Source organism: Cibotium barometz, chromosome 12 (genome assembly GCF_041138505.1).
Source record: "Cibotium barometz isolate CiBa-2024 chromosome 12, ASM4113850v1, whole genome shotgun sequence".
Lineage (NCBI taxonomy): Eukaryota > Viridiplantae > Streptophyta > Polypodiopsida > Cyatheales > Cibotiaceae > Cibotium > Cibotium barometz.
The window spans coordinates 10,211,756-10,232,455 of record NC_141057.1 but is presented as its reverse complement, the minus strand read 5'-3'; the positions used below and the strand labels follow the sequence as shown (position 1 = coordinate 10,232,455).

The 20,700-nt window shown below is 50.3% G+C and overlaps 1 protein-coding gene across 1 annotated transcript in view; it reads left to right on the top strand.

Moving 5' to 3' along the window:
• LOC147633037 (integrin-linked protein kinase 1-like) overlaps positions 1-20,700 on the top strand; it is a 107,540-nt gene that overhangs the window by 61,262 nt on the left and 25,578 nt on the right. Inside the window, exon 6 of the mRNA XM_086806036.1 lies at positions 19,322-19,401. Coding sequence (XP_086662162.1) covers positions 19,322-19,401 — 80 coding nt within the window. The remainder of the gene's footprint in view (positions 1-19,321; positions 19,402-20,700) is intronic.

Here is a 20,700-nt window from a genome sequence, read left to right as displayed (position 1 = left end):
CTGCCAAATCCCTCGTACAGTCTCTGCTGGTGGCTCCAATCCCCCCTTAAAGGCCGTAAAGCACCGGGCCCTCCAGGTGAACCAGATGGTGAGGCTGCTGAGGAGCTCCTATCGTAAATCCCTCTCCTGTGTCCAGCTGGCGGACGAGAAATCCAGTGCCGGAACCAGGCAAGGCTGGCCCCTAATGAATCTGATGGCCTGACTGCCCTGCTCCATCTCATAGCCCATAGCAGGCCCTGACGAAGTCGACCAAGCAGCGGCACCCCACGTAAACATACCCTCTGGAGAGAGGGGAGCCAGAATACGCAGCATCCGCAGTCAAATCTGTTGCGCCTGAGGGCAATCCCAAAGGCAATGTCTCTGTGTCTCCATAGGGTGGCGCATCGGACGCAGGCCGTCGGAAGACCGCTGTAAACAAGCCACGTGCCAACTGCTGAGCCCCTGTGGGCGACCAGCCACTGGAAAGTCGAGATCCTGCGGGCCTGTCGACTAGCCTAGAGCCGAGCCCAAAAATCCTCCAGGAACTCCTGTGAGAGTCCCTGTAGCCGCCAATGCCCCGCTGCCGCTGGAGAGACCGTCCTCCTCGCCGTCAAAATATGCCGCCCCAGCCGAACAGTATACTGGAAAAAGGTAATCTCTGTGGCCTCAAGGGATGCATAAGGATCATGCCACTCGTACTCCTCGGGGTCCCATTGTAGCCGGGCCAAGGGGCGCGCTGCATATGCCCATATGCGCCAATCCGGGAGCACATCAGCAGGGTCGGGGTCAATATGCCACTTCCGAGAAGCGGCGGCCACTACCCGTATCCTCTGAAAGGTGCACTCTACAACCAAAGGCGACTCCACCTCCACTCTCTGAAGTCTGCCCTCATCCTGAATCTCATAGTAGAGGCATCTGCCATCCTCAGTGCAAGCTCTGACAGCAATCAGGGTCTCCACAACTGTGTAAAGGCTCCCATCCACCGTGGGGCCACTGGCTCGAGAGGCGTGGACCACTCCTCTGTGAGTGCCTCCTGAATATCATCCCTCATAATCAACCCCCCTCTGAAGTGACTCAGCCTCTCCACCTGGATCTCCTTTGGGAGACTGCAGAAGGCCTGCCAGTCTCCAAAACTACGTGCTGGGCCTGCCGCTAAAGGCCCCCAGGCTAGACGAGGCCGAGAACCCAGCATATGACCCTGCTCTGTGCGAACCGCTGGGCTCCAGATGAAAGACTGTCTGGCCCGCTCCTCAACACAAGAAGGAGGTCGCTGAGAGAGCCCCGGTCTCAGCAGCTCCCAAGCTCTCAGGATACTCAAAGCAAATCTGTCCTCCCATCCTCTACTGAGGCCTGTCATCCTTATCTCTATGAAGATCCAGCGAATCTCTGGTGCCCAAGTGTCCCCTGCTGGGGGCGCCCGAGCCTGCAGCCGCTGCAAGAGGAGCTCTTTCCAAGGCTCAGCGCCTGGAAGCAGCCCCCGAACAATAAGCTTCCCCAATAAGGCTCTACTTTGATCGATTGGATCTATAATGCCCAAACTTCCCTGAGCCAGCAGAAGTGTAATAACTGCCCATGCAACCTTTGCCCGGGCTGGTTGACCGTCCCGCCCAGACCACAGAAAGTTCCTGATTAGCCTCTGTACCTGGCTGATGCAAGAGCTCGAGAAGATCCAGCAAGACGTAATGTACCACATGGTCGCTAACAGCACCTCATTTGCCACCACCACCCTCCCAGCCAAGGATAGTCGAGCTGTACTCCAATACAAAAGCTTCTTCCGAATGCTCAGAAGAAGCGGGGCAATCTGTTGCTCAGGTGACAAATCTAGTCCAATCTGGCATCCCAAATACCGCACTGCTGTGCCTGGAGGAATCCATCTGAAACCGGGGTCCGGGCTCCATGCCGGAGTGGGAGCACTACTGATCCAAAAGGCCACTGTCTTGCGCCAATTGATCAATGCTCCCGAAAAACCTGGAGCGACTGCTCTGCCGAAGAAGATTGGCCTCTTGGCCATGCAAAAATAAGCCCGTGTCGTCTGCAAACTCAGCATCGAGCAGGTCCTCCCCTCGGACTGGGAGCTGGAGTCCTCTCAAACCAACCTCCTCTGTCGTCAAATACATGCTCATAGCCTCCACAAAGAAGAGAAAAAGAAAAGGGGCGAGGGGACACCCCTGACGGATTGATCTGGTCAGCTCAAAGCTCGGCCCCCGTCCTCCTGCAATCAACACCTGGCTGTGAGCTGTGGAATACAGAGCCGCCACCCCTATGATCCATCCTGCTTCAAAGCCCAGGCGAAGCATAGTGCCCTCTAAGAAACCCCAATCAACTCTATCGTATGCCTTCTCAAAATCGAGAAGCATCACGACCAAGTCCTCGCCAAGAAATCTAGCTCGGGCCGTCGCCTCCCAGAAAGTAAAGATGTTGTCAAGGATACTGCGCTCCTTGACAAATCCTGTCTGAGTAGCATGAATCAACTCCCCCAGGAAGGGCTGGATCCTCAAACTCAAGGCCTTTGCTAAGACCTTGTAGACCGTATTGAGGATCGTAATAGGCCTCCAATGCCGAATATCATCTGATACTCCCTCCCCTTGGGGATAAGATAGATCAAGCCCTCTGAAAAGCTCTGTGGCATCACCCCAGTGTCCAAAACATACTGAAAGCCCCTGCGGAGGCCTGGCCCCAAAAGGTCCCAATAGCGCATAAAAAAGGCTTCCTCCCCTGGGCAACTATGTCGCGGCAGGACCCTCAAGGCCTCGGCAAGCTCAATCTCTGACAGAGGCGCACCTAGAACTGTACGCATACGGTCTGCGACCCTCCTCTGCACATGGGCCCACACAGTCTATCTGCAAGCATCTCGATCCTCAGTGGCTGGCTCCGCTGAAAGCAGGTCTCTATAGAATGCAGTGGCAATGGCTCTGATCTCCCCGAGCTCAGTAGCTACCGATCCATCCGGTCTACCAAGCTGACGGACTCCTGCTCGCGCATGACGGGGTCCAGTGATCTCAAAAAACTCTCCAGTCACTATCACCAAGCTGCGTCCACTGAGAGGCCTGACGACGACAGTAAAACTCATGTCTCTGCTCCTCTCCCTCTCCAACCTCTTGGCGTGCCTGGCTCAGCTAGGACGCCACCCAGTCACATGCAGGCTGCTGCTCTTGAAGGCGCTGTAGCGAAGCAAGGCTGCGTCTCAGCCGATGCTCCCGCTCGCGAATCTCTCCCAGCCGTGTCAAAGCTGCTGCGGGCAGAAAAGAGCTAAGCTCGATGAGTGCCTGGGCACACTGGCCCGTTGCATCCTGGTCAGAGCACTGACTATCATGCCAGATCCTCTCAATGTCCTCAGCGAGATTGGGATCTGTAAGTACCCTCTCTGGGATCCTCAACTGCAAGTTGGGCTCCCGTGTCCTCTCCTCCAATGTCAAGATAACTGGCGCATGATCTGAAAATGAGGTGCCAGCGAGAATGCCGACGGAGCCCCCTCGCTCCCCTAACCAGTCGCCCACATAGAAGCGATCAATCCATGACAGATTAGTCCCTCCCTGTCGGCGATCCGACCGAGAGAAACTAAGACTGTCCTAAGACCGGGAGAAAGCCCCATGCTGCCATGCATCAGTGATCCTCAGTGACATGCAAAACCGGTCCCAAGCTGCAAGCTCCGTGTTGTGCACTGTAACATGACTGCCTCCCACCCTATCGGCCGGGTCCTCAAGCATGTTGAAGTCTCCCCTGACACACCAATGTGCGGCCTCTGGCAATGCATCCATAACCTGGGTCCAGAACTCTGCCCTGGCACTAGCATGATTGGGCGCATAGACGTTGAGCACGCCCAATAGCTCATCATGCATCCTCAGAATGACATACTGTGCTCTACCAGGCACAATGATCCCTCGATCCACAATGGCCTGCTGCCATACATCTGCAATGACCATGCATGCTCCTCCCTGTCCACCCAAAGGACCAAACCCTGCAGACCAAAAAGTGTCCCATCTACCAGGCATCACTGAACCATATATCCGGATCCTGCTGTCACCCAAGTGGTGCTCCTGCAGCATCAAAATATCAATGCTGCCACCAACCAGGCATCTCTGAAGCTCCTGCCTCAAGCAACCACGATAGCGTATAAAATGTGCTCCGCCAAGGCCCTGTACATTCCATGAGATGATCCTCATGGATGCCCTGCTGAGGTGGATGTTGTCTCAGCCGTACGGCGGGCCTTCGCAAGCGGCTTGGATGGAGAGTAGTCCCCATCCGAGTGGCTACGAATCTGCCCACCCGGTGTACTGCAAGAATCACGGATCAGGCGCCAGTGGCTGTGGCCCATGGCGACTGCCTCCCGGTCTGATAGAGCAACCTCGTGTATACACACATATCCAGGGTCGCGTGCTAAGTCTGCCACTATGCGAACGACCAAATGACGAATCCCTGAGGTATCCACACTCCCGGGATCCAAGAAAAAATGAGCCAACTCCCATAGTCGGCCTATCACATCTGTCACCTCCAGATCGCTCATGTGATGAGAAAACTCAACTGCCTGAGTCTTCAAAGTGCTTAGAGCGAGCTCTAGAGTCCACTCCCGGTCGCAAGGGCCACATAGAGGGAACGAGAAGGCCACCGCTGAATCTAGTGCCTCCTCCCCGCGGGCCGGAGGTATCACTACATGAACTCGGATGGGTGCTGGCTCATGGGGGCCCTCTTCTCCAAAAAGCCGTGTGAAGGTGTAATCAAAAGCCTCCGAGCGCTGTCTAATGCCCAGGCGACTCAGCCGACTGCGGATAGATGAAATCCTTGAAGCCCGAATTGGCATGGTAGGTCTCCTCTGTGATGCTCGAGCGAGGTCGGTGCTCAGCGCCCACCGGACTGCAGGTGAACGCCAGGGGACTGCCAGGGCCTCCCAGGAAGGTGAGGCGGGCGGAGGGGGAGGAGGGGGGTGGAGAGGGAGCCGCTGCCGAAACCGGAGCGGGGACGGGAGGAGGCGATGGTGGAAGCGAGGCGGTGGGAGGGGACGGGGGTGGGGGGGGTGAAGGAGGGGGTGCTGGGCTGAGACTGTGGCTGCTGTTGCAGCGGTCTCTGGGCGTACTGCTGTGGTTGTCTCCCTCGGCGGCGCCCCTGTCCAGGCTGCCACTCTGAGGTCTCTGTGGCCTGAGCAGGTGTCCCGGAGGCAGCTTGCCGAGCCGCATCTGCGGGCGGGTCATCAGTGGCCTGCTACTGTGGTGAGGGTCAGGGTCTCCTGCGAGGGCAAGCCTTGGCCAGATGGCCGACCTGCCTGCAAATGAAGCACTGATTCGGGAGCCCCGAGAACTCCACTCTCTGATCTATCCATCCCCCCCCTATCCTAGGTAGCTGAATGCCCTTAGGAAGGGAGGAGATGTCAGACACCAACACTCTGACCGAAGGTAGCCCAGCTGCTCTGGCTACCACTGAAGCTGCTGAGGGGCCAGTCTCTAGTACCGAGCCCACCAATGCTCCTAGCCTAGAGAGGAGCGGAAGATACTCCCGGCGGAGTCCAGGGAAGCAAACTGTAACGTGGAAAAGGCGCTCTCCCTGCTCCGCCCGCTGCTGGGTCAAATCCATGCTGCCAAGGTCTGAAGAAAGCCCGAGCACCCCTGATGTCAAGGGGACTCATGGCAAGGACCTTGGCAACGCTCTGGGCGGCCTCGAACTCGATTTGGTAATGTCCACGGCCCAGTAGCTGTACGTCCAGGATCTTGCCCACATCTGCAAGAAGGCGGGCCTGAAGAAGATCCCGGATCTCCCCTCTGCTGGGGCGAGTGCCGACTATACGGCAGATGGTGGAATGAGCCTGGAGGCATTCCACCTCTGCGGTGAGGCTCGCTTTCTCTTCTGGCGAAAGAGAAAGCCTGATGGGGGTGTCCTCGGGGGCTGCGGATGAGTCCCTCTGAGGCGGGGCGGGAGGAGCCTCCATCAGAGTCTGAAGCTACGGCGAAGGCGGAGATCCTGCTAGAAACGAGCTGCACACAGAGAGGCGGAAGACGGAGAAAAAAGGAAAACAAAACCCCCTGGGGGCGGAAGCAAGAAAAAAGGAGGGGGGGGGGGGGAGCTGTGCGCAAGAGGGAGGGGTGGAGAGCGAGCTGGCGGAGGGGGAGGACGGGGCGCTGCAGAGGGGAGGAGGGCGCGAAGGAAGGGGAGGGGGGCGCGAAGGTGAGGAAGGCGGCGGGCAGAGCAGCTTGGGAGGGGGCGCAGCAGCGAAGGCAGGCGGGGGCGGGGGGGGGGGGGGGGGGGGGGGGGGGGGGGGCTAATGGAGGGGCGGCGGGCAATGCAGCGAGGGAGGGAGTGCAGCAGCGAAGGCAGGCGGGGGGGGCAAGGGAAGGCGCGAGGAGCGAGGGGAGGCGAGGGGGCGAGCAGGCAGGGAGGCGAAGGGCGCAGTTGTGCAGGCAACGCGAGCAGGGAGGGGGGCGGGAGCTTCAGCGAGCACGCTTATTGCATATTCCGTCCTCAGCTTTCTTCTCCCCTCGTAAATCTTTCCAATGCATGGCTGAAGTAAATCTGTCATCCTCAACAAGTGGATGATTGACTTCCCCAAAGCTATGATGCATCTCACCTGCTCCCACCAAAGAGGGTTCCCAATATTTGACGCACATGCCTTCCCTACAACAATTCCAGACAATGCGTGCCTCTCATACTTATCACTCACCATCAACTGCTTTAGGGCACTAGAACACTTGTTAAGGGACCCCAACATAAGGAAGCTGTATCCGAAGCGAGTGTCTGAATACTCACGCAAATCTCTAGATGACTTCTTCCTGAACTCAGCCAGCAAGAAAGTGTGCCTGTAAATGAAGGATACAATTTGGGTGGCTTGCTCTATGATGGGAGCAATCTAGTCCAACTTCCTGATGTCCTTGAGAAGATTGTTGAGGCAGTGTACCATGCATACAAAAAATGTGATGAGGAAACCTGTCACACAACAATCTGCCATCTGCCTTGTTCGCATTCTCTCCATCAGCTACAAACTGGATCACTTTCTCTTCACCTACCGCTTGTACGGCTGCTGACCACTCTTGGAAGAGTGCTTCTGCACTTTTCCCTGTCTCGGACGCATCATGCGATGAGATAAAGTAAGATTGCCCTTTGGGATAATGAATGGATCTGGACTGAGTGTCGCTCCAGCCATCTGCAATAAGTGCGATGTCATTCCTGTCCCAAGAGGACCTAACAATCTCTGTTGTTGCATCAACTGCGCCCTTCTCCTTCGCTAGTAAGGTGGTTCTCAATGTCTCTAATGATGGAGGATTGTAGGTGGTTCCATACTTTGCAATCTTGTGCACCATGTCCTTGAAGTAGAAGCTACGAGCAGCTTGAAAGGCAATGGCATCATGGTAGAAGAAGCGCGCAACACTACCATCCACCTCCTCCTCCTCCTTTGGGTCCCATCTACTCTAAAGTGTACTCTGCCTGGAGCGAACAGTACCCCTCGCACCCACTGCTGGTGGTGGTGCTCCAAATGGACTTGAAGTGGGTCTAAAAGTGATGGCATTCCACCAAATGAAGACCTAGTGGTTCCAGAGGTTTGTCCTGAAGTGTCCACATAGGCAGAAGGATCTACTCCCACCCCTGCTCTCCGAGCCGATGAAGATGACTGCGTTGCTTCGTCTTTTTGACGAAGCTCCTCTCATGCTTCACTAGTGATGTTAGTACATAATGCAATGTCATGTCCATGCTGATGAAGCAACTGTGCTCGAATATATGAGTTGCACTACCTGACTTTGTGTTGCATGTCCACTTTTCGCACCTCCTGTTTTGTAGGCACCCTCTGCAAGGACCTCATCCCACCAAGACCACTCTGTAGATTTAGACTTCTTTGAGGCGGAATGAGACTGATCCATGGAGACCATGGATGCAAAGACTGCAAAGAAGGAATGAGGAACATGGGTCATTGCAATGGACAATAAGGACAAGGTGCCAGGAGATTCTGAAAAAAAGAAAGTACACAATAGAGCGGATAGAGTTCGGAGAAAAATAAAATTCTTTATTCATTCAACATTAGCAATAGTTTCTGGCAATACAAGTTACAACATGTGACTTTCTACATGGGTTTGTTGTCTTGATGCTCATGATTGGTAGGTACCTCAGCATCAACTAGGGCCACAGCAGGTCCTTCTACAAGTTGTAGGTTTTGCCATATGGGGGCTCGTCTGCGAGTGTGTCTTGGGACCATTTGCAATAGCAAGTAATCTTCATCATCCCAAAACCACATGGGAGGGCAATGACATCGTCGAGCCCTCTTAGAGATTGTCTCTTGCACTGTCAGGCTCTCTCGAAGAGGCAAAGGGCATCGACAATGAGCTATCTGGATGTATTGTCGCTCAGCCACACATGAACGACAACAACCAAGCCGCTCATAGAATGCCATTAGTGCAAACTATTGAATGCAGCACAATAAGAAGAAGAGAGGGATTAATTGAAAAAGGACTTGTTATATATTAAAAAGGTACAATTTAATTAAGATGCTTCCTATCTATCTTTGAAAAAAGTCAATGATCATTAAAAAAAAAACAAGGTCCATTTACGAATTTACAAAAAAAAAACACTTACTGGTTAAAATTTTTTGATTGTGGAGGACCAAGTTGAGAAGTGCCTTGCTCCGACTTTAGCCTTGCTCCGCACGGAAAGAGAGAGAAGGGGGGAGAGAGAGAAAGGGGGGGGGGGAGAGAGAGGAATGTGCTGGAGCTTTGGGATTTGAATCTCAGCTCTAGGGACTTGTGTACAAGTACATTGTACAAAACAAGCACTGTACTACAGCTTATATGGTGTGGTGATAAGTATACATTGTGGTTCAAGAAGCCAAGGTGGCCGTTGAGGCAACTAGCTGTGCAAGGAGCGCAAGGGGTAGGAAGCGAAGGGCTAGCGCACGTCATTTTTCTCAACGGGCCATCAACGCACGTCGTTTTTCTCAATGGGCCATCGTACGCGTTACGGGCGGGCCAGCCTACGTTATTTATTTTTTTGTTTTTTTAATGCCACGTGGGCAGCCAACCTTAAGGAAATTTTTTTGGGTGCAAAAATATGCCACGTGGTAGTGACCCCATCTCCCCTGTTTCTGGCCGTTTCCGTGAAGTTGACATGGGGAAATGACGTTTCCTTGTTTCGGGGCACCGTTTCCCCCGTTTCGTGTGACTATGATATATATACACCTTTTGGGCATAGTTTGGACTCAAAATATGACTTTTTGGACAATGTTTTGTGGGAAAAATAGGCAAAACCGACTTGATTACGAATTCATACCTATTCCTATAAATAGGATCATTAGGCATTCATTAGAAACATCATTCAAGAGGTTTGCAAGGATCTTTGGTATGCATCATGAAGTTGTGAATTAGCAAGATCATTTACATGAAGCTGTGAATTAACAAGATCATTGTATATATAGCATGTTTTGGCAATATACAGTAGATTAGGTCTCTGTCTCCTTCTCTTCCATATCTTTGCTAACATAGGATTAGTGTTAATCTTGTTTGTTTAGTGTTAATCATGAACACGCTTCCGCAACGCATGTTACATTGGTATCAAAGCTTTAGGCTGATTGTGAGATATTGTTGCTGCCCATGTCCCACCCACCCTTACCGCATCATGCATGGATGAAACCATCACCCGTGTCTTGGTCTTTTGGTGGTGTGGGGACCAAGCAACATTGTTTCAGCATCTTGCTCAACAAGGCTAAACACTGATTGAGTCCCAGATGAAGGTGCACAGGTCCAAGGTACAGGAAAGTGCACAGGTACGAGGCCCAAGGAAAGGAACACAAGACATGGAAGAATTCCCAGGAGGTTGGTTGGTGGTAATCCACAAAACCCAAGGGAATGGTAGTCTCTGAGTCGGGTGCCACTTGGGGCACACCAAGAAAGGCTTTCAGGCAATGGTAAGGGGTGGAGTGAGAGTGCCCAACTCAATACTCAAGAAAAGAAGACCAGAGGTAGTGTTCAGGGGCCAGGTAGGAATGGAAAGGGGACAAGATGGAACAGATGCATAGATCTTCATCAGAGGTAGAGTGGATTTTGGAGACCGAGCGAGGTTTTTCAATTGAAAAGGTTGCCAGGAAAGGAAGGATGACAAGGGGACTCTAGGAATAGATAATGGGATGAGGACAGTCATCCAAGAACGCAGGTCGGAATCCCGTCATCAAGTTTAGCAAAGGGGGATGTCATGTGCAAGACACGCACTCACTAATCCTGAAGAGGCAATAAGATAAAGACATAGATAAGAACCCGATTTTGGAGCATGTGCTGCTTGAGTAGGCAAGGAAGGACTTGTGGAGGACACAAGAAGGCTGTCCCCAACACTGGCAGGAGGAAAACACTTGTCGGCTGTAGCCATGAAGATGGGATTTGCTGGGCAACCAGCAATTGGCCAGTCCACTCGTGTATTCCAAAGCCCACAAAAGCTCATCGTTATGATTCATTCAATCGAGCCATGGATTGGGTCTTAGACTTAGGCATAGAATAGGGTTTTCTACCTTTTCATGAAGGAAGCCTATGGCTGTAAAGATTGTACATCCTTTTTGTACCATATGAAAATACTGAATACTCAGCTATCTCTCTATCTCTTCTCTCTCTTCTGTATGCATTTTGCATCAAGCATGTTCCAGGATGGTGTTTAGGGCTGAAAGAAGACTCTGAGAGCTTCGGCACATGACATTGCAGTAGTTTGGCTTGAGGCACTGTATCAAATGCTTTGTGGAAATCCACAAACAACAATAAACCCGTCGGTGTCGTGCTCTAGCCTCCTCTATGATGGCTCGGAGGAGGGTAAAGATGTGATCCGAAGTGGAGAATGACCTGCGGAAGCTTGCCTGCCTTGATGCTCTGTGGCCATGTCTCTCTCTGCTAGTGTGTTTTGCTCAATCTCAAGTACTAATGATAGAGAGAGAAAGAAAGAAAGAAGGAAAGAAAGAAAGATATATTAAGCATCTACTAAAGACCCAATGGGCCTATGAGACCAAAGTGATACAATAATGTCCATGGCATATCTCAAAGTCGGCAGATCCTCTCCTTTCCGCCATTTCGCCTGTGCCCAGCATTTCGCCTCTGCACCCATTTCGCCAGCATTTCGCCTCTGCCTCCCTTTCCGCCATTTCGCCTCTGTCCAGCATTTCGCTTCTGCCTCCCTCCCCGACGTTAATACAACTCTCTCTCTCTCGCCTGTGCCTCTGCCCACCTCTGCCTCCCTTTCCGCCATTTCGCCTGTGCCCAGCATTTCGCCTCTGCACCCATTTCGCCAGCATTTCGCCTCTGCCTCCCTTTCCGCCATTTCGCCTCTGTCCAGCATTTCGCTTCTGCCTCCCTCCCCGCCATTTCGCTTCTGCCTCTCTCTCTGCTCGCTGTGCGCCGCCGCCGCCGCCGCCACCCTGCTCGCCCTGTTCGCTGGCCGCCGCCGCCGCCGCCGCCGCCGCCCTGCTCGCTTCCCCCGCCTGCTGCCCTGTTCGCTGTACGCCGCACAGGTCTGGTGGCAATGGCCACCCTTGTTCTCCGTTAGGCTGTGTTAGGCTGTGTGCCTGGGCTCCCCTTTCCCCACCCACCCTTGCTCAGGCCCCCAAGGCAGCAGCATAACTCTCTCTCTCTCACTTCTTCCATGGCTTCACCCTTGCGCAACCCGACGAAGGCGACCTTTATGGTCACAAACAAGAGGATAACAAATGTGGAAAAGGAAATGAAGGAATGGAAGGCAGAGATGGAGGGATGGTGGAAGGAGAAAGCAAACTTTCTCCAAATGGTATTCAATGAGGGTAAGCGGTGGAAAGAGGAGAAGGAGGACCTCATAGTGGAAGTCAAAGACCTTCACGGGGAAGTCAACACGCTCAAAGGCGTAATTTCAGCTCTTCAGAGGGAGCTTGCAGAGGCCAAGGCAAATGGTGGACTTGAAGAAGGTGAAATTCAGCCATCCATGATAGAAGAGCTCAAGGTTATCAAGGAACAAGTACGGGCAATTAAGGAAGAAGAGAAGCAACAGGAAGCAAAGACTTCCTCATGGGTGGAAGTCATCACCAAGACGCAAAAGAAGATGGATGAAGCGGAGAAGTGGATAGAGGTCGCCAAGAAGGGTAAAGGTAAGGAGATAACAACCCCTACACCTACAATCATTAATATGACTTTGGAAGAGGAACAACGAAGACGTACACGTGCTTTGCATGTGAGGATTACCGGCCTTAAAGACGGGGATAAAGTTGAAGAGGAGGTGAAAGAGCTTATGGTGTTGATGGGGATTGACAGTCCGACACACGCAAAAGCCTGGAGAGTGGGCAAAAAAAGCGGAGGCAACGGGGAAACATCAAAGGAAAGAGCTCTCATACTTCGCTTCCCTTCTATTGAGGCGAAGAAGGAGTTCTTGAAGAGACGACCCACTTTAAAGAATACAGGCATTTTTCTTGGTGATGATCTTACTCTTTCACAGCTTGCACATATGAAGGAAGTCATGCCAGAGATTAGAGCAGCAAGAGAAAAGGGTAAGATAGCATTTTATAGAGAAGGGAGGGTGGTCATCGTGGAGCGACGCTCTACATGACGGTGCGAGACCTATGGGACCAAATTAAAGCTGGCAGCCTGGAACTGCAATGGATCCCTCGCCCCTGGTCAGATGATGCCACAGGTGACAAGATACAGATGGGAGACAGCTTGCAGAGTAGGGACGAGATCGGTACACAGTAGTAGAGGATCAGGAGGGGTGGCAGTTCTTTTCAGGGAGGAGCTGCAACCGCTTATACACATAGTTCGGAGAGATGATCAGGCCAGATATATGTGGGTGAGACTGAGGGCCGACACAGGCAGATTCCTGTATATTGCCATATGCTATTTTGCTCCTAGTACATCGACATATGCAGCACCTAGAGGGCAGTCTCCTTTCTCTGTGCTAGATGATGACATATGGGAGTTCTCTAGGGATGGAGACATCATCCTGTTAGGGGACTTTAATGCCCGGACGGGCAACCGCCAGACAGCCTTTTATGATACCTCGGAGGAGATGCTGAGAGAGTTGGACACTCTGGATATGGGATTAGACAGAAGCTCACAGGATGTGGAGTGCACAGAGTATGGGAGATATTTGGTAGATATGGGGACTGCGCATGGGTTGGCCATACTTAATGGCTTGCAGAGGTTTCCGTCAGCAGCTGGATTTACTTGCTTTCCACATAGACATGGTGCTAGCACAGTGGATTATGTTATGGCTATGCCCAGCTTTGTTTCATGCATTGAGGACTTCACAGTTGGATCTCGGCCCATTGGGGTAGTAGTGGATCATGCATTGTTGACATTGACTATCTCTTTTCACTTTACCACAGCTCAGAGGACACGAGGGGCAGATCACACTCGATATACTTTTACCTCAGAGACTGATGCTGTCTACACAGATGGGATTTATAGACGTCTGTACACAGAGGAGCCAGGGAGACCTTTGGAGGAGTTGACCCATATACTGACAGAGACTTTACATGATGCAGCGAGAGAGGCATATCCACATACTCAGCCTGGACAGAGACAGCATTCTAGATGTATGCCCCAGAACAGCTGGTATGATGAGGAGTGCAGAGAGACCAGAGCCCGACTGCAGCGGGAGGTTGCTTTGGGAGTCACTACTTACCGACAGTCACGTATTGCCTTCCGACGCCTTGCCTTCCTTGCTCAGCTAGAGCAGGAATTATACCAGCTGTTCTTGAGCCAGGATTCGAGGGAGGCTTGGCGTCTGTTTCATGAGTCCTCCCCTGCTTTGGCCATCACTTCTACAGAGGTCTGGGGTAGTTATGCAGCATCTCTATATACAGTTCCTGGACAGACACCTTTTCCTGACCCGCCAGCACCATGCCCACAGACATGTACTTTCTTTACCGCAGAGATGGTAAGGAAGGCCATTGATAGGATGAAGACTGGGAGAGCATATGATCACGATGGATTGGTTGCTGAGCACTTTATTCATGCGAGAGACATGCTGGCAGAGCTTCTAGCAGTGATGTTCAATCGTGCTATGTGCGAAGGCTTACCCGAGACTTGGAGTAGGTCCACCATCGTGCCTATCTTCAAGTCAGGGGACCCTATGCAGCCAGGGAATTATCGCACTATTATGATTGGTCACACACTAGCACGATTGTATGCATCCATTCTTGAGCAGCAGTTGAGTAGATGGGCAGAGAGAGTTGGCATTCGAGCAGAGGGACAGGCAGGGTTCAGGAGAGGTTTCTCTACTCTTGACCACATCTTGACTCTCCGGGCCATTATTGAGGAGGGCAGGTCGCATGGGCGACGGATTTATTGTAGCTTTGTAGACTTCCGCAAAGCATTTGATACAGTGCCCAGAGCCAGATTGATGAGGCGATTACAGGAGATGGGGGTACCCACAGAGCTCATATGGGGAATTATGGCTTTATACAGATCAGTTGCAGGACAGGTACGCACCCCAGAGGGGGTCTCTACTTTGGTTCACTCCACTATAGGAGTGAAGCAAGGTTGCCCGTTATCTCCTTCACTGTTTGGTATGTATGTGGATGAGGCTTTTGACTACATTGAGAGATTGGGGGACAGAGGAGCCCAGCTAGCAGGTACATGGATCCCACTATTGTTATATGCTGATGATATTGTGTTGATCTCTGACTCTCCTGAGGGTATGCAGCGTCATCTGGATGCTTTACATGAGTTTGCACATGATAGTGGATTGTCTGTCAACCTTGGCAAAACCAAGGTTATGGTGTTTAACACCACGCCACAGTGGGTTCGGCGATCAGCTTCCACATTTACATATGGGCAGGAGATTGTGGAGTATACAGATGCATATACATATCTTGGGGTAGTATTCAGTGGGCCAGTGTTTTCGATGAGGAGAGCAGCAGAGACTAGATTGACTAGAGCACATGCAGCCCTGGGTGGTTTGGAGAGGATGTGTTCGCAGGTTCAGTTTCAGGAACCTCGAACAAAACTCTGGCTTTTTGACACTCTAGTGACATCAGCTATGCTTTATGGAGTGCAGATATGGGGACCTTCAGTGGGCCATCACAGCGCAGGCGGGTGGAGAGGTATGGAGAGGCCTTTGGTATCTATGATTGCTAGGCTTATTAGAGCCAAGGCTGTGGTACCTCATGAGATTATTCGAGCAGAGCTGGCGGCTGCCCCTCTGGTGATTGAGGCTCTTACGAGATCAGTCTCCTACATACATGGCTTGTGGGATCTCCCCCGAGACAGATATGCACGCCTCGCCCTGGAGTCCTCCCAACAGTTAGCTTTACAGGGAGACACGGCTTGTTGGTATGGGCAGATGACATCTTGGTTCCAGGCACATGGTTTTAGCATGGACAGATTGCCTCCCTTCCAGTATTCTCTGGAGGCACCCTCTCTCACTCTTACACGGACAGAGATTAGCAGACTCATCCGTCAGGATTTAGTTCAGCTGGACATTAGGAGGACATGGATACAGCCGACTGAGGAGCTGGGCACGAAGATGGCTTTCTACAGAGAACATTTTCTTCAGCTCACAGCAGATGGTTTTGTGATCAGACCCAGTTACATGGATGTACACTTGTCTCATGCAGTACGATGTGCTATTGGTCAGATTCGCACATCCTCACACCAGCTTGAGATTGAGATTGGCCGATATAGAGGTATACCAGCTGAGGCCAGGATATGCCGAGTATGCCATGGGGAGCCAGAGACAGAGCTGCATTATATATGCCATTGTACTGCATACTATGAGATACGTGGTCGTTTCCACTGTTTATTCAGAGAGGGTTTTGGACCACTTTCCAGAGTCATGGGGTACCAGGACCAGAGGTGTTTGGGATTGTTCTTGCTTGAGCTACGGAGACATAGAGATAGCCTGCTTAGGCGCACAGAGAGCCAGACTCAGAGGCACATTACAGACTTCTTTAGTCCGGTCATCACTGCGCCAGATGGACCACAGCAGCAGCAGGACATGGATACCGCCCACACCAGAGGTACACTGATTGATCGTGCGATTGAGCTTGGGTGGTCCAGACGCCCACGACCACGGAGGAGGGCATCCCAGCATAGACGGATGTTGCAGCGGCAGATTCGGATTATTCTTGCGAGGCATGCGAGACACCCAGTCAGGGTGCTGACCACACAGGATATTGAGGAGATCCGCCAGTGTCCGATGCGGCACATATTATGAGATGGAGGTACCTCCATAGTGTACCTTCCAGTTCCAGTTTCATTTTTTAGGTGCCAGTAGTATCATCTTTATTTTTTCATTTTCTGGGTTTTTTTATCCAGACATTGTATCAGATCCACCATGATGTAACTTTTGGTCTCATAGGTCATTATGGCCTTTTGAAGACGTTAATATAACATTTCATTTCATTTCATTTCCTCTCTAGGTCTGCGTATGAGCTTCCCGGCTCTGAAGATGCGCCCAGCTCTACTTGTCTCCACTCTAAGGTGGTGGGATGAAACCCGTATCTGGCCAATCGCAATCCGCATGGCATGGGCACGTGAACACTCAAGTAGCCCGGCTGCTGGATGAATCCATCCTCAGTGAGTGAGGAAGTGATCTCTGTAGAAGTGCATCTTTGTGGGGAGGTCCGGAGGTGTGATCCATCATCTATGTGCAATGTGTGTAGAGGCAGAGAAGATCTAACTGGATAACCCAGTTGGTATCCTCGTGAGATAGTCGGAGAAAAGGGGAGTCCAAACTGTACTGAAGGGGGGGTAGGCGGTCCATGCAGAGCCCATATACTGAGAACCAAGTGGAAACTAGTGCATACCATACTCCAGAGTGCCCCTCAAGTGCTAATTGTCTGGAGGACTCTAGGGCAAGCCTCGGGTACCTGTGGGGATCCATGTGACTGATGCGATGGAGGTATGTGACTGTCTGGAAGAGTGCATCCACTACCATCGGGGCTGCAGCAAACTCTGCCTGGATAATCTGGTGTGGGACTGATGGTTTGCTGCGGATCATACGGGAGAACATCATGACTTGGGGCCTCTCAACTCGCTGCCAGAGAGAGAGAGAGAGAGAAATGAAATGATATATTAACGTCTTCAGAAGGCCAAAATGACCTATGAGACCAAAAAGGTTACAACAATTGGTGGATCTTTTACACGTTTTTAATATCCTGCCTTCCCTTCCACTTGCTTTATGAATGATGTCCGGTCCCTTTAATAAAGGTTGGCTCCCTTTTGTTCAACCCTTAAAGTGTGGTCCCACTTATAAATACATGAGTACACTTACGGCTTTAAGCCATGTGATCACATCTAAGACTGCAAAACTCTTAAAAGTCTCCTGTTAACGTTAGGTTAATGTAGCACTCCCATCCTTGGGCTTTCTCGAGTGTCCTCGACCCTCGGCGGACAGACACACGCCATAAAACCATGCACACGCAGGCATTAAAAACATCCGCACACAAATAAAAGAAATTGGCCAAGCATGAATGAATGCATGTTCCAGATGAGAAATTGTCTATTCCGATTCCATGTACTCAGAATTTAAATGTGCTAGGGGTAGCTAAACCCTGTGCCTGTCATTTGGCTCAAATAACCTTCCATCATATGAGTTTCGTTGGCACAAAATATGCTAACCCTTAATGATATCAGAAATATCTGTATATCAGGAAAGTATTCCATCTTTTGTATCCTCAGAGACAAGTATTCGCGTTATCTGTATCCCTCAGAGACAATCTTGCCATGTCAGAAGGACCCATCAGTACACATGTGGAAGTCCAAGAACTCGGTAAAGTGGAGAAGTTTCAAAAGCTGGTGACAGGTAGTACAAGAAACATTGTGGCTAACACAAGGTGCCAATAGGTATAGAGGGATGGGAGAAGTGCATGCCTCATCCAATAATGATAGGACCGTTCTCCTCCTTGATAAAGCACAGTGCCATGATGAGGTCCCCAGCCTGTAGCGGACGGAGTATGCCCTGTATCTGCAGCCTGCAGTGGAAGGTTGGGATCCTTGAAGGCAGGGTTGTCTGGCTTTCAGAAGGGATTACACTCTCTCTCTCTCTCTCTCTCTCTCTCTCTCTTCTGCATTGCATTCTTGTATACCCTACGCATATAGGTTGCATACTGAGCCTCTAGCAGTAGTGCTCCATCCATCACACCCCCTTACTAGCTCAGCACTTTCATAGTTTATTTCATGTTCATTTTGTCTTTTTTTTTTCTGGACATCCAGAGGACATTGACAGTTGTACATTGATTTGTCTCATAGGTCGAGTTCGGCCTCTAGTGGACGGTAATACACTTTCTTTCTTTCTTTCTTCCCTCTCTCTCTCTCTCTCTCTAGTGACTCCGCGGGTGTGTTGTGCCAAAGGGTTCTATGGTTTGGCATGTAGTCAGTAACACGTGTGATCCCTGTCTTGTGTCTCTGTGGAGCCTGGGTGACACCCTCTATCGTAGGCAGGTGTAATTGGAAGAAGCCTTTAATGGTGGTTTGAGAAGCATCTTGCTGGCTTTGACTTCCTGGGTGCTGTCTGAGCTTGACCTCTTGGTGGTCACAAAGCAATAGTAGGTACATACTGAAGCATCTCTGGTTCAGGGCCAAGTCCATCTCGAAAAAGAGAAGTGGAATCTCCCGTGAATCTCATAATAGGGTGGGCATCTGAACATATAGTGGTCCTCTGTTTCCACCTCTCTGGTTATGCATACCCTGCATACCTGTTCTGAGGAATGCCCTCTGCTGTGCCAGATTCAATCTGTAGATGGCGGGATGATACTTTCAGCCCCCCAATGGCGGACCGCAAGGTGTCTGACATGTGCCTATGAAGGTACCCAGGGCTCACAATGAATCTGTTCTTGGAAACTCGCACAGAAAGTGCTCCCTGTAGAACTGAATGTTTGTAGGGAGCGCTGTTGGGAACAACCATGTGTGGCTCTTGTGAAGTCTTGTGAAGTCTTGTCAAATCAAGACAGATAAGGTGGTTCATCTGTTGCCAGGAGAGATACAGAAGTCTGTAAAGTAATTAAAGTATAAAGACATCAATTGATGTATGGCCCATGCTATACTTTAGAATTCGAAGCCTATTCACAAGGTTCTGGATGTGACAGCTTTGCATTTTTTTTTTGTTTTCTACTAACATGATGCAATGCAAATGTTTACTGCATAGTAGTGTAAGGCCTGATTGTTTCATCTATTATGCTTTCAAAAGTTTGCTAAAGGCTTCCTTGCCTGCTAAGAAAAATCTGTAGACTGTGTAGTATGAAGTTTCTCTCCACTTTCGGGTACTAACAGTTAAATTAAATATAGATCATGCCCCGTATGCTTTTGTAAAGTACACCAGAGCTGTTAAAACAAAGAATTTTTGTGATTCTAATATAAATGCAGCTGTCATGATTGCCTTTGCAAAGAAGCACAGTGAAACATATTGGTTGATGTTTGTTGCCTTATCTTTTGTCCAGGGTGATCTACACTATTATTTGCAAAGGAAGGGTCAACTGGAGCTTAGCAAAGCCGTGAGATATGCTCTTGACATAGCAAGGTGTGGTGTGGGCTTTGTTTCCTTACATTTCAAGAAAACAAGAAGTGTGAAGGTGTTTTTTAACATAGTTTTAGAGCAATCACTGTGGTCCGTGCTCCATTTACAGTCTAAGAGTTTAGTGCAATATTTAAAATAAGTTTTTGTAGGAGTGTACCTGATTGAAGGCTAGGTTGAGCTGCTTTTTTTTTTCAACAGTAAACATGGTAGTGGTCTCTCTTTTCAATGTTTTCACTATTTTAGTTGGGAATGCTGCATTTTTTTAAAAGGCTTTCTGTAGTTACCTGCGGACAGCTTGGTAATAAAGATGTGAGATGTATCAACTTAAACCCTTCCATGCATCCCCCTTGTCTCCATTTTAGGTTGTCTAGGGCGTTCGAAACCCTTTCTCTTGCTTGATAGGTACGATGTGTACAATACTTGTTCGAAATGTGTATGGAAGTACTGATTAAGATAAGGTATGTCAAAGTATGGCACTGATTTTCTAGTTTCATCAGTATAAATATAAAATACAGTATTTTCAACACAATTGTGTATGAAGAATTACGTGCAGATTGCAAGGAAACATACGGGATGCATGTGAAACCGGCCTTCAAAAATTCTGATGGGTAGTAAACAAGCACTTTCACCACACACAAGCTTCTAACTGAACGAGACTTGAAAATAAAGAGGGAGATAGAGTGGGAGTTAGAATACTCTTGCACAAGATATTTGGCACAAGTTTACTGTTGTGGACCTAGAAGTAGTCATTGAATCTTCTGCCAAGGGTCCCCCACTCATTGGTTGTATCTTCCAAGTGTTTAGGTTCACCTTCAGCGTCGTTCAGTCTTTTTTTCGAATCTAAATGTGATCCATCCATGTCCCAATCATGGATCATCTTGGTTTCTCTCATGAAGGGCCATCCTAGGATACAATCGTAGGAAACTGGCTGCTGGCCAAATCTCATCACCTCAAAGGTGTGTCGGAAACTGGTTCCAAGAATCTTAATTTTCAAATCCCGCAGAAGATCTATGGGCTTCACAGTGGTTCCATCGGCTAGTTTCACAATCAACGCAGTGTCATCCATAGGAGGTTTACCCCATTTTTCCCAGCATAGCTTGGTGACAATGCAATGCACTGGCCCCAAACTCTGGCATCCCTTGTGGTATTTCTTTTATTTCTAGAAGTTGTTCTGCTGTTACAACTTTGGCTAGGACCTCCTCAGCAACTTGCTGGAGTGCTCCCGCACACACACCACACTCACGCTGAGGACTCAAGAGTGAAGGCTTCTCTGGCCTCCTCTCACATAGTCCACGCAAGGAG